Source organism: Bos indicus x Bos taurus, chromosome 5 (assembly GCF_003369695.1).
Source record: "Bos indicus x Bos taurus breed Angus x Brahman F1 hybrid chromosome 5, Bos_hybrid_MaternalHap_v2.0, whole genome shotgun sequence".
Taxonomy (NCBI): Eukaryota; Metazoa; Chordata; class Mammalia; order Artiodactyla; family Bovidae; genus Bos; species Bos indicus x Bos taurus.
In genome coordinates, this window is record NC_040080.1 from 57293416 (window position 1) to 57307783 (window position 14368).

The 14368-nt window shown below is 40.1% G+C and overlaps 1 protein-coding gene across 17 annotated transcripts in view; it reads left to right on the forward strand.

The window, feature by feature from the left end:
* Nucleotides 1–14368, forward strand: part of ANKS1B (ankyrin repeat and sterile alpha motif domain containing 1B) — a 1175033-nt gene that overhangs the window by 1092854 nt on the left and 67811 nt on the right. For 9 of the 17 annotated variants that reach the window (XM_027542068.1, XM_027542069.1, XM_027542070.1 and 6 more), the window contains 2 exons: nucleotides 11473–11601; nucleotides 13818–13889. In XM_027542068.1, coding sequence (XP_027397869.1) covers nucleotides 11473–11601; nucleotides 13818–13889 — 201 coding nt within the window. The other 8 variants (XM_027542059.1, XM_027542067.1, XM_027542061.1 and 5 more) reach the window with 3 other exon arrangements.

Below are 14368 nucleotides of genomic sequence, written 5' to 3' on the forward strand. Positions count from 1 at the left end.
ATTATTAGGACTGAATTTTCTTCTGAGTTAAATGCAGCAGAGCAGCATGATCCAGCCTTCATTTTAAATGGATCGTTTTGGCTGTTTTATTGAGCATCAGCACAATGGGGCCAAGGATGAGAGCAGTGAGACCAGTGTAGAAGCTAATGGAAGAATCCAAGTGAAAAAAGGTAGTGTCTTGGACCAAGTAGAGATAGGACGGTGAGATTTTAGAAGTAAATTCAGTAGGATTTGTTGCTGGATTGAATGTGAAAGGTGAGCAAGAGGATGACCCTAACTGGAAGAAAAGGGTTGCCATTTAGTGAAGTACGAAAGCTTATAGGAGGGGAGAGGTCATGTGAAGCTTGGTTTGGGGCATTTAATTTAAGGTTAAGATGCTTATTAATCATCAAGATTAAGAGAGGTGTCAAGAAGGCTGGGTGTCTGCCTCTGGAGTTCAGAGGAGAGGTCTGGGCTGGAGACATAAATTTGGGCATTGGGATAGAATGAGGCCACCTGGTAAAGCCAGAAGTAAAGCATTAAGGACTTATACTCCAGGAGTCAGAGGACAATCAGATCACAGTAACCAGCAGAGGAGCTAGGAAATGGGAGGAGTGATCAAGTGTCAGATGGTCAAGGAAGATGAACAGTTGGATTTGACAAAATGAAGAACGGTGGTTTCGGTAGAGTGGGCTCACGTGAGGAGAGGAAGGGGGAAGCAGAGATCATATAGATAGCTCTCAGGGCCTTTGCTTCTCAAAGAACAGAAATTGAGCAGGAGCTCAGGTAAAATATTGGGTCAAGGGAAGGGGCTTATTTGCTTTTAATGGGAGATGTTTCAGTACTTACCATGAATGTTCAAAAAACAGACAATGAAGGAGAGAGAACTTACTGTAAATTACCAGGTTACTACCAATTGAGCAAAAAAGAAGTCGACCTTTGGGAAAAAGACTTTGGAGACAGATGATATTCTTTTTACTTTGTTATTAGATTTGAATGCAAATGCGTTGTATTTTCTGAACTGTACTCATGGTAACCTGAGGCATGTGACGGTGACAAGAACAGGATGTGTGTTGTATTTGAGAAAACGTTTGCAGAGTCAGGAGAGAGGTCTGAACTTGAGATAAAATTATGCACCTCCAAAAGTGTGCTGACTTCATCACCAAAGAAATAAATATTAAATTATTGATATCTCAGTTTTAAGATTTCTATCCCTTTAATTAACCCCCATTTATTTGGATTTCATGGTAATTCAAATTCAGATCAACTAAATTAGCTTTTGCGATGTATGAGAAAAAGGAACTGAGAGAAAATTAATAAGCATATGAAATTGCAAAGGCTGTTTACCATCCTTTTACAGAACTGTTTCCAGGCTCCTACAGGCAGCCCGTTAGCAGATAGGTCTGCTAATTACAGATGTTCCTCTCTTTTCAACAAAGTCAGCAGCTCTTTTTCAGCCTTTATCAGGAAAAGATGAGACCGTCTCTAACAAGAAGTCTGCAAGGTTAATCTCTGATGCATTTTGCCAGAAGTGTGTTAGCAGTGATGTAGTTTACTGAGGGCCCAAGTGGCAGCAACAAAGTAGATCGACTAAAAATTATAACGAGGAGAGTAATTAATGCTTCCATGGTGCTTGATCATTTGCCAAGAAATACTGAACACATTCTGTGATTCCATTCACTCAGTCAATACGTTTGACAGCTTCTGTATTTCAGGTCCTAGAAACCTAGCTGTGGAAAAGTTCCCTTTTGCGTGAAGCTTAGCATGAGCTGCACAACAACCTGGTGAAATAAGTAGGCCGAGTGCTATTATTAATCTTCTCAGATGAGGATATTCTAGTGTTTAATTAAAGCTTAGATTTAACTCACTTCTGTTCTAGGAATTTGGGCCCCAGCTGAAATTTTATCACTAGTATTTTCTTTCTCAAAGCTTTTGAACACTCAGTACTTCAATACATGTTGTACTCTGAAATGTTATCTTCATAAATATAGTGAAGGAGAAGAGGGAGTCAGAGGATGAGATGGCTGGATGGCATCACCAATGCAATGGATATGAACTTGGGCAAACTTTGGGAGATGGTGAGGGACAGAGAGGCCTGGCATGCTGCAGTCCGTGGGGTTGCAAAGTCGGACATGACTGGGCGACTGAACAACAACAAATATAATGAAATTCTGCAGGGGAAGCTCTTTTGCATTTAAAAAATTCATTCCAACACTCAGTCTGATAACCATGTGTCTGGAAGAGCCATTCCATGTTATGAAGACACCAGTTACAGCTGATCCGTCTTAAGTTACTACTCTAGGAGCCTGATCAAGTCTTTACTGTCATCAAAATTGGCTTCCCTGGTGGCTCAGTGGTAAAGAATCCTGCCAGGACAGGAGACGTGGGTTTGATCCCTGTGTCGGGAAGATCCCCTGGAGAAGGAAATGGCTACCCACTCCAGTATTCTTGCCTGGAAAATCCCATGGACAGAGGAGTCTGGCAGGCTACAATCCATAGGGTTGCTAAAGAGTTGGACACAATGACTAAACAGCAGCAACAATCATCAAAGTTAGTGTGATAGCTGACGTGTATCAGCTTTTTAAAAAAACAACCTCCATAACATACTATTAACTGCCTTTATTTTAAACTGGTTTAAAATCTGACTTTCTATCACTTGCATTGAGGCACAGAATTATTAGAAAGGAGAACATCTTTACTTTAAGTTTGAACATAGGTTTTACATGAAAAACAGTTATTGTAACTCCTTTAAAAGGTATATATGCCACGTGGGAACTCTCTTCAGTGTATATGACTGGAGGTAGGTTTTATTTCTTCATTGAGAAAATCTTACACAGATTTTTAAAAAATAAAATACTTATGGCACAAGACCCTCTCTTCCCTCCTTAATTCTCTGGTAACTTCTGTAACTGTTGGGAGATATATTCATGTAACAGGATGCTAAGGGGGAGCTTTCCTGTAGGCTCTAAGTATTGCAAGTATTTCTAAAGGGAAAGCTGCTGGTAACAGAGCCTGACTCCCTCCTCGGAGTTGACCAACAGGTGGTGAGAAGTTGACCAACAGGTACTCTGTCCGGCAGAGCAGCTGCCTGTCCATAGAGGTAGAAGATTGCTGCTGGGAGGGCGGGGGGTGTGGGTCAGAAGATTGTCTGAGCCACAGTGGAAGGAGCTGAGGCTTTCCCTCCCTTCCCAGGGGAGGGGAGAGAGCACGTGCCCAGGCAACACAAGCCTGGGGAGAAGGGTTCCAAGGGGAACGTTCACCCAGAGTAGGGGAACCTGGCGTCTCTCTCCGTCAGTGGACTTCCGGGAGCAGACACATGTAGACCAGCCTGAACTGAGGAAGAGAGAACTGGAGGGAAGTGTCCTGGCAGAGAGCGGAGTGGTTGTGGAGCCACGTGCTCTGCATGGCACGGATGCACTTGTGTGTGGTGTGGGTGGGCATTCAGGAAGAGGCTGGGCTTGTATGTGCTCCCCTGCCTCCCACCCAAGGGGCGTGCGTGTGTGCTAGGAAGGTTGAATAGGGGTCGGAGAAAGTCACCCTAGAGCCAGATTTCTCGTATCAGGAACAGTGCTATCCAGACCCCACGCCCTTCCCAGCAGAGCCCTCCAGAGAACCTTCACAGATACAGTAGAATCCAGGGCAGGGCAGCTCCTACAGGAGGGGTCAGAGACCAAGTTAGTGTTACCCTGATAAGCAGACAACCAACAGAGAGAATTCAGCCACTGCCAGATAAGAAAGGGGCCCTTGTCCTTCTCCTGTGTCCTTCTCCCCAGCTAAGTGCATGAAGGAGGCAGAGCTTGGGGTAGGAGGGCTCCAAAGTGGGCTCTACTGCCCCATCAGGTATGTGATGAGGAAGGGCAACGTTTGAATCATATATGATATTGGAGTATGGCCCATCTGGGGGTAATGATTGGAAAATAGAACATTAAGGTATCTGAACCCCCTGTGGAGTTGAGACTGTTTCATAAACTGACTCCATTTATGTGTATTTCTTTCAGGATTAGTAAACAGACTTCATATAACTGAATAGCCCCCTCCACCTTCTGGTGAAGTCATTACTGGGCTGGCACTCCTTCCTAGCCTGCTGACATGTTGTAACACTTTCCTATGTGACCTCAGCAAGCTACTGAACCTCTCTGGATGTCATTGTCTTCATCTGTCAGATGACAGGTGATCCCTGGATTACTTCTGTCACTAAAATTCTGTGAACGTTGGAGAAGATGTAATGTATGTAAAAGAATTAGCTCAAAACTGTGGGTGACAGTGCTTTAAGGGTTTCCTCGAAGCATGTTTGGTGCCAGTTAAGATGGTAATCCTACTGAAGCATGGAGTTAATATATTTAAATCAGATGACAGCTATTGGAGATGAGGCTGGGAGTTTAATGACCCCAATGCTTAACTTGCTAGAGATTTAATTTTTGAAAAGTAGGAAGGGGTAGATGCCCCACCCCTGCCCCCACCGCTGTGGAGAAAATGGCATGCTGTTTAGGGCAGATGCTGAGAAGAGCAGAGCTGCGTTTAAGTGAGAGGTGGTTGGAAGTGCCTTTTGGTCAGACCCCAGGTATCTTACTTTCTTAACAGAATGCCAGTTACCCGACAGTCTGTCCCCAGCCAGCCATCCAGATGACAGAAGGAATGGAGAGCAAGATGTAGGTGGGTATGGAGCTGCGTTTGGAACTGGAGAGAGAGATGTTAAATTTATGGTGAACGTTTCTGGTAGGGTGGAGGTGGGAGAAACATTTAGCCAGAGGAAAGCTTTCGTTTCCACACTTGCACACTTGCTGGTGATAGGGTTCCTTGCTGGGTTTCTAAACCATACGGTGCTTGTGTTCTTATCTCCTTTCTGCACTGATCTTTGTAACACGCTCTGCTTGTGAATTCTGGGGATGTTCACCGTGCTTGGCTGAATAAGCTTAGGCGTTCTGCCATTTTCTGTGATTCGATTTCACAGCGTCTTTTAGATGATGGAATTCAGGAAAAGAACTCTGTAAAGGTCAGGCCAGGAGCCTCATTGGTTTATCTGGTGGTTTCTGCTGTAACTCCTGGGAGGGTGCTGGTTCATTGGGCATTTGGTTCTAAGCAAACATTATTGCCTTTTAATAACTGTTGGTTATTGGATTGTTAGTGGTGTGGTGGAGAGTCCAAAACATGGAGCTGACTCATTAGACTCATAAAAAAGCAAATGCTGTTACCCAGAGTTTCTGGTGAGTGACAGAACTGAGCTTCCAGACCCCAACCCACCCCCCATTCCGCCTCCATGGCGCCCCCTCCACCACCACACGCTCCCACTGCTGGGCAGCAAACGGACACTTCTCCCCTTGTTAATCACAGAGTTTGCCCTTGAGAACTCTGGAGGGGGAAAATATCTTCTAGGTTTATCAAGCTGAGCAATGACTAAAGTAGGGAAGTCGTTTTATTGCATTGTGTGCTCCTGGTCGTTTGCCCATAAGAAAATAAAAATGTTTGGCTTGTGTTAAAGACTTTTTTCCTATCTTTCTTGAACTTCATGAAAATATTTATCCTATGAAATGAATGACGTGAAGGGGGAAAGTATTTCCATTCTCTTTGGCAAGTGGAAAAACACAGTTTGCTTTCTTCAAGATGTGAGTGGATTGGTAATTTCCTTTGACATAAAACTAATGCATAAATGGTCTTTTTTTTTTCTCCCAGCCAACCCAAAATGTTTTTAAGCAAAAGAATGACTTGGCAGTCAATTATTAAACCTCGGGCAACCTAAAGCATTTTTTGAGTGTTGTTGTTGTTTTTTTAAGAAATGTGATTCTTTGCTCTTTATTATTTTCCTCCTCCCCTTCCTTGATGCTACCTTGGTAGCTGCCGTGTTTTAAATATTGACAAGATGAGATAGTTTTCTGTTTATATCAGCAGTCGTCTGTCTGTGAGATATGGACGAATCAGAACGCTGGATTTCCTTTCTCAGCCATCCATCAGGTTCATAATGTAAGGTTACAAATGGTTATTTTCTCTTCCTGAACTTGCGCTGTGTCGTGTGTTGCAGTGTCGTCAATAGCTATAGGGACTATGTCCTGGCAATGCAGAAAATTTGTGATGTCTAACAACTCCCGAGATTTTTTTTTTTATTGTTTATTATACTTCATTCACTGTGCCTCGTGACTAAGTTAACGTGCAAAACATTGTCCTGAAATGAGAAACGTACTTGGTTTGGAAGTCTACAGTTAAAATCTGTCCCGTGTGAGTTTGGCTTTCATCCCAGGTGTCCGCGTTCACTTGCTTTCACAGGAGAAAGGAAAAGGGTAAATTGATATATATATATACCCATGTATATATCAGTGTTAGTCTTCCCCATTTTGTATTTCCCTTGTCCATGGGCTATTCAGTTCTTTGTGCCTAACACAAAGGTTCATGCGCTTCACTTGTGAGAAATATTTGAGTATGATTTGCATGATATTCTATATAAGTTTTATGCAAATGCAAGAGGACTGTAGCCAAGAGAGGCACCATTACAGCTACAAAGTGGTTCTCAGCCTAATCCTTTCTTTTTTTTTTCACTTGACAGTACTGAATTGATCTTTGGAATGCATGCAAATCACGACCTATTGTACTCTGAGCTGCTTAATATTCAGATATTCACATTTCACCTTTGCATACATTTAAAAATTCATTTTTGTTTGGAAAGTAAACATTTTCATGTTTGGTTTTTTTTTGTCTATTTCATATTTTAAAATACAATCCTATTTTCACACTCTTAAATTTTTCTCATTGGGCAGCCTGCTGTCTGAGAGGTTGAGACTTTTGGTTGAGAATCACTCAAAAGAGCTTTTGCAGAGCTCTTGGGGCAGCATGCAGAGGGCCTCTTTTGGGGTGCCACGTCAGGCATACCCCTCCTTGTGTGCATGGGATTTCTGGCTCTTGGGGACCAGTCTATACATTGCCTGGTACTGCTGCTCCCGTGACCCAGCAGTTCCTCCTGAACACGTTAACGCTCTCTAACCAGTGCTTTTTCACGTTCAGAAGTGGCCATCTCCGCTCTTTTATCAAAAGAAACAAATTTAGGATAACCAGCTGCATTCTTTATTCTTGAAGATGTTTTAGAAGAACTGCACCAGCATCTTGCTTTCATGTGTGTGTGAACTGTTTGTAGGAGGCCTTTCCTTACATTCACATCCCAATGTATGTACACATATGTATACATATGTGCCTTCTTCAAAGCTGTTGAGATAAGGGAAAGTAAATGTAATCATATAACTTATGTATGTTTGGGTAGCCCACCTCTAATATTTGTTAGAATTATTGAAAGTGAAACCTGAAAGTAACAATTGTCATTTAAAATCATTTTAGTTTTTTATTAAGTGATCTGAAGAAATAGAAAACAATGTTTGTTAATATTCAATCTAAATTTACAAGCAGGTAGGTGGGAGTTGTTCCTAATAGAAAAGATTTAAAAGCTTCTATTAAAAAAATCAATTAAGTCCTCATTTAAAAATTTTTTTAAAGAATAAGATAAGGCTTGGAAAATACCATACTTCCCTGTCCATGTTAGAGAGCTAGATCCTAATCATAGCTTTTAATTATTTACTGACATCCTAACAAAACTTTTCCTTAAGAAGAAAGAAAGAATATAAACAGTGTTTCCCCTTTGTATTCTCAGAACACATAGAATATGTGATATCTTCAGTTTCCATTTTGGGGGATAGAGCCTTGTTTTTGAATTAGATATCTGGTGCAAATGAACTAAAACCATGCAGTTTTACCACCTTTTGAAATAATGAAAAGATTAATAGCTGCATTTTGGAATCTACCATCCAATAAACATCTATCATGGAATTTTGCAAATTTTTTTCTGCGTTATAACTAAATTCAGTTAGTGGCTTATACTTTTCAGCTGGTGGGTATGAGACATTTAATTTAATTACATTATATTGAGTATGGCCCAATTATAATCCTTAAAACTCAGCAGGCTAAGAATTTCTAGTTGGCAGTTGGTAAATACCTATTAAGCAGAATCAATTCTCTGTTTAAAACTTTAATCTCAAATTATGTTTTTCTTTCGTATTAGAAGATTAAGTTTTATTTGAGTTTGAAGGGATAACTAATAATGTACATTTTCTTCTGTTTAATTATGTCCTAAAGGAACAAATACATACATAAATGCCAAGTAAACAAGGTTTTAAGCCATGACCAAATTCTTGAACTATTAAGATCATTTAATACATGAACCTAAAGGAAAGGTTTTTCTCCAAGTATTTTAAGCTATAAAGAAGTAGCCTGAAGATATTTAGTAAAAGTGCCTTGAATCACTGTAATTTCTCTTCTGCAATTACTTAAGCCTTTTAAAGAGTACTGCCAGTCACTAATAATTTACAATATGACAGACTTTTGCAATTTTATTTTGTTATTCTAATTAAACATTATTGCCTCATAGTAACCCATGTTTTGCTAAAGATAAGACTTTATTATAAACCGTTATTTCAGACAAAAGACTTTTTAAGTCTGTTTGATTTTTAATTAATATTTAATAAGCATTTTTAACTGAGAGATTATTAATTTTTTAAATTTACCTGAAGAAATACAGATAATATCTGGATATAAATTTTGTGTTTAACAGGACCTAATACTGGGCTTCACAATTGAAACTATTTGAAATGTGAGGCAAACCCCTCCCTTGCTTTTTCTCTCTGCTGCTCCTCCATGTTATCACCACTCGACCTGTTTCCTCTATAGTTCATTCCTGCCTCCAAAAGGACAGAGACCGAGGGCACCCTTGCTCTCTAAGTTCTTTTGTTTTTACTGTCCCTCAAGGAGATGAAGCTGAATCCCACCCCAGGGCAGGCCACATCTGTCCTTTACAATAGTGTAATGATGAGTCCATCCATTCCCACTGAATTAATTCCAAAGAGAAAAATCAACACCTACAAACAGAGTCTTCTAAATACTCTTATATCTAAGGTTAAAAATAATAATCAGTTGATGAGTTTCCAGGAAGAAAAGAAAATTATTTCCTTATAAATTCAATTTTAAGAACACTTTTTCCTCTGTTTGAAAATGAATTTCTGGAAATAGCACTCAGTATGACAAAATTCAGTTTCTATTTCCAGAAAGGCAGATTCAGTCCCTGTAGGGAATTTTTTAAATATTTGGTCTGGAGCATAGTTTCTGGGCCACAAAGAAAATAAGGATTCTGTTTCTCTTCCCTATAATTATCTTCCCCCACTGCATGTCGGGGAAGCGTGTCAGAGCACTCCAGATTCGGAGCAGGTGGTTTGGGATTTCTGGACAAAGTGGAGTCACAGGAGAGCAGATGATGGCGCTGCCTAAGCAGATGAAATGGACGCACCACTAAATTCTTCAAATGCTTATGAAATAAGAGATCGAGGTCGTTTCCAGACTGAGATGTTATGTGCTGTTATTCCCAAAATGGCTGCTCTGACTTCTGTGGATGATGTAAATATTTGGATCAGCATTCTGCTTTAAGTGTATGTGGAACTCACATTGAAATTTAATTATAAAAGTGCCTGAGTTAATTCAGCAATTAGAGAATGAATTTGCATATGATTTGCATGCTTAACGTACAAACACCTGAAATGTCCCCATAACCCCAGCTTCATCCCACCCATTCCCACCCCCAGCCCTCCCCCATCCCTTGACCCGCAACCCATGGTACCCCCAGCTCCTGCCATGTCTGTTCAGGCTTTTCTGAAAACTGCCTGTTGAGCTTGGCCACGGTGAACCTCAGCTAAACGATGACAGGGCTAACGCTGAAGACTGGATGCTTGATTTGCATTGTCACGTCAGCAGACACTGGATCCAAGGATCTCTTGAGGTCAACCAGCTCCCTTTGTATCATTCCACGAAGTTGCGTGCAAACTTCTGTTGTTGCGTTAACAGTGTTACCTGTGACTTAAGTGTACAACACCTGTTTGCTGTGTTGTTGTTGCTTTATCAAGGGAGGGGGAGACTGGGGGTGTCAGTTAATGGGGGAGATGAGAGGATGATTTGCTGGATGTGGGGAGAACTTTGAATTAAGAACTCACTGTTGCATGTTTCCAGAGTTTTAACTGTTATCATTTAAAGGTTATTACACTCACCTTTGAAATAATATTGAAATTCACATATTCTGCATTTTTAATTTTATACTAGTTTTTTTAAGAGCAAATCATGTCAGTTGAAATTAAGATCCAAACATTTAGGAGAGAAGGAAAAGAAAAGATCAAAATAGCAAGTCAGAGGAAAACTTAATTGCAACTAGTCACTGTTTTTACAAAATAAAAATCCATTTAAACAAAGAGAAAACTTAAGAATGAGTCAGGGATGGGTCATAAAATGAAGGATTTTTGCTTAAAAATGCTTAAGTAAATATTCCAGATAAAGTCTTAATGATATCAACAGATGGAAGATGGGAGAACCGAGCCCTGTGCAAGTAAATTAGCAACTGGAACAAAACTAACAAGCAGAATAGCTCAGAGAGAGGAGCCGAGGGTTCTGACCAGTCACATACTCCAGTGAGAAGCCAAGGAAATAACATGAGGCTCATTTTTCTCTTCCTGTGGTTGGGATTGACGGATCTCAAAGAGAAAATTTCAGGCTCTCTGCCTCACGAAATGGCCTATGCTTTCCCTAAGGGGCTCTGGAATTCTTCTGTTTTTTAAAGCCAGTTAGAAATTTGACTTTATAGGCGCTCACACTAAACCATTACAGTAATAAAACATGTTGAGGTTAACCTCATGGAAAATGGTCATTAAAATGATGGGATGTCCTTCTGTGTAAAGTCTGTCTTAGTGGGCTCAGGTACTACGTGATATACCGTCACATGGACTGTGCTTGTACTTGTGATCAGGCTCCCCAAGTACATGCATATGCACATATGACCAACCCTGGTATTTAAATATTTATTCTTCAGTCATGCTTTAGGTTTTCTGAGGGAGGAGTTTGAGTATATCCAAGACAATCATGGGGTGTTATATTGATACAAATGAATTCGGAGGAGGGAAACTAGGTATCATCCACTAGGACATTTTCTTCTGAAATTTTGTCTAGTGTCACGCCTACCATATTTTCTCTCCAGAGATACAAAATTTTTCAAAGTACATGGTACATGTCCTCATCAGGAACTGAAATTTATAAACCGGTGTATTGAGAATGCATTTCAAACTAAAAATTTCAAACAGTCAAGTTTAAAAACAGAAAAGTCTTTCAAAGATCATATGTTCTTTTCTGTTGGAACAGAAAATTATGACTTAGTAAATCATTTATGAATATCTTCATGTTTAATTTTAAGAGTACTTAGCTTAGGATGTCATTCTAAAAATAGAGTAAGTCAACTTCTTTCATACCTCAAAAGTTAACTTAGCTTTGGGAAACAGGATGGTAGGACATATAAAACCATAATAACCATATAACACACTCAAATGTATTTGCACCTTTATGGCACACAGGTTTAAGATGAACTCAGGCCAGCTATAGTGCATGAACTTAGCCTATTACTCATGTTACCTCTAGAATAAATGTGATTTTCAGACAGGAGACTGGGGAGAACCTTCCATTACCTTGCGACCTCCAAACGAAGCCACAGCCTCAACTCCAGTGCAGTACTGGCAACACCACCCGGAAAAGCTCATCTTCCAGTCATGTGATTACAAAGCTTTTGTAAGTTACCCAGAACTGAGTACTTGGGTACCAGCAGGAATAGAGGGTACATTTCTAGCTTGTTTGCTTTTATATTCAAATATCCCCAGACATTCATCACTGAAATTCCTAAAATGTTTTCCCCTTCTCTTTTTTTTCTTAAAGAAGCCTTCTTCAAAGGCTACTTGGAAATTCCAAACAAATGGAACTTTATAACCCTTTTAATCTTGTAAGCTTAAGGTCTGTTTTGCCTTCTTCATACATAGTTGTGTATTTTAAATTAAATGTGATAAATTGCTGTCTTAAAATGGAAATGACTGTAAATAGAGCACATATAGGCATTTCCACATAACTCACCAGTTATCTCAAAACATTGGGTCTACAGCTTTATGTAAATACCAGATTCTTTTCATTGTCATCATTTGGATTATATTACTAGGCTTTTTTCTTTTTTTAGATAGGAGAGGGAATCAGGCTTAGCTGAGATTGTGAGTGATATGAACAGGTAAATGTTCAAAAGATACCATCAGTTTGGGGGCAGATGGTTGTCATGACTATAGCAGGGAAAGTGGCTGAACCCTCAGCAGAACATTGAAACTGTCTTTCTTAAAAATAAATGTTTTAATTAGGACAAAGTTTCCTGATACCTTAAAAGATGAGGATTTCATATTTTCAAAAATAAGATAATGAAAAACATCAAAAAGAAGATAAGGGTTTCACCACAATCATCGTCATTGATTTATGAAGATGTAAAGGTCCTGATTATCTCACAGCAGTTTAGTCTTTTCATTTTGTGCTCTCTGCACCTCTTTAACTGCTTGTGTCTTGAAGCACTGGACTTATTTCAGTCATAATCTCCCCCAAAACTGTAAGACTGCAGTTCCTCCTTCTTCCTCCAAGACCCAAACACCAGATCCCTGAGCCTTTCTGAGCATGCCTTCTTGGAAGCCCTTGACTGAACCCTCTGCTATTGTGCCTGTGCACAAACTCTTCAAGTCCGGGATCTCGTGGGTCTAAAAGACTGATTCCCAGCCCAGTTTTTGCAGAGTGCCAGGGTCTCCTCAGTCACATCCAGAAAACAATCATTTTAATACACTCTTTAAAAAGACATATTGAGCTGTTTCTTTTCTCTCTTTTTTTGAAGGAAAGTAGAGAAAAATGACAGATGGAAAGAACCTTAATGAAGTTTCAAAAGGTGGTGTGTGCGCGTGCTAAGTAACATCTGAGTCTTTGTGACTCTATGGACGATAGCTCGCCAGGCTCCTCTGTCCATGACATTCTCCCAGAAAGAATGCTGGAGTGGGTTGCCATGCCCTCCTCCAGGGAGTCTTCCTGAACCAGAGATGGAACCTGAGTCTCATGTCTCCTGCACTGGCAGGGAGGTTCTTTACCACTAGCGTCACCTGGGAAGCCCCTTTCAAAAGGTTGAAGGAGAGTCAATTGATAGGAAGGCAAAACAGACATTTTGCTAAAAACTTTTTACCCCCGGCCAGAGCTTGGAGTGTGTGTGACCATCTGTACTAAGGCAGCATTGGAGCCTATCACCTAACAGCAAAGTGGTGATTCCTGGCAGGAGATACTACCATCCTTCTCCCGCCCTGTTCAGCCCCTCCAGTGTCAGTTTGCACCAAGGAACTCAGCTCCCTGGGCTGTGGAACAACTGAGAATGGCGTTCTCTCTCCCCGCATACGTCCAGCCCATTCTCAGGTGGATCAACCACCGGGCACGGAACTGAGAATGAAAAAGGTCCCAAACTTTGTCTCTGCCTAAGAGCAGCCTAACATTAATTACCTATGCAGCCAACTAAGTCCAAATGGGGTGTATGTTGCTTCGCTTCTCAGCTGTCTCATACAACCCTGTAATTACATAGATAGTGATGTGATTTATTTTTGCAGACATTGCTGCCTCAAAAAAAAAAAAAAGGGAAAACATTTTTAGACGGCCCCATTTTGCAGTTAAATATGATCTGAAAGATGGCATCTTTAGAAACTACTGCAGTTTTATTATAAAGAGCAATTTACAGCTTTCAGAACTGTGGTTAATTCTGCTGCATTCTCTGTATACATACATTTATTTGTTAGAATTAGTTACTGTTAGTTTTTAAAAGTTATGCAGCAGCCTACAACCAGGAAAGCTGGCCAGTAGTACTTCTACAATCTGCTTTTAAATTGCTACTCATATTTATGTTCTGTTTTTCATAAATCATTGATTGATTGATTGATTTTTTTGTATTTCAGTATTTAGGTTCTATGCTGATAAAAGAGCTCAGGGGGACAGAATCAACCCAAGATGCTTGTGCAAAAATGCGGGTAAGTTTGCCAAACGACTTTATTTCTTGTCACTGAAACACTAAATACTGGGTATGGATACAAATTGCTGCTTCTCAAATTCCTATTTTCTTCATCTTTTGGTCTGCTGAATCACACTGGTGTTATATAAAAAGGTGTTTGGGTTTTTGTTCATGTTTATGCCACTGTGGTTCGATTTGATGTCTGTTGGATGCAGTTACTCTGATTTTTAAAGATTTAAAGTAATTTTATATACATTGATCATCTCCAGATTACAAGAAAAATGACCTTTAGTTTACTACAAAAAAAATATTTTAAGCACCCACTTGGCAGTCTGAGAACACTTACTGAAAAGACTGCCAACTAACTAAAAATTAACAAATGTAGGAATATTGAGAGCATATTATTTAAAGCTAATATGCCTTGCTGCTGCTGCTAAGTCACTTCAGTCGTGTCTGACTCTGTGCGACCCCACAGATGGCAGCCCACCAGGCTCCGCT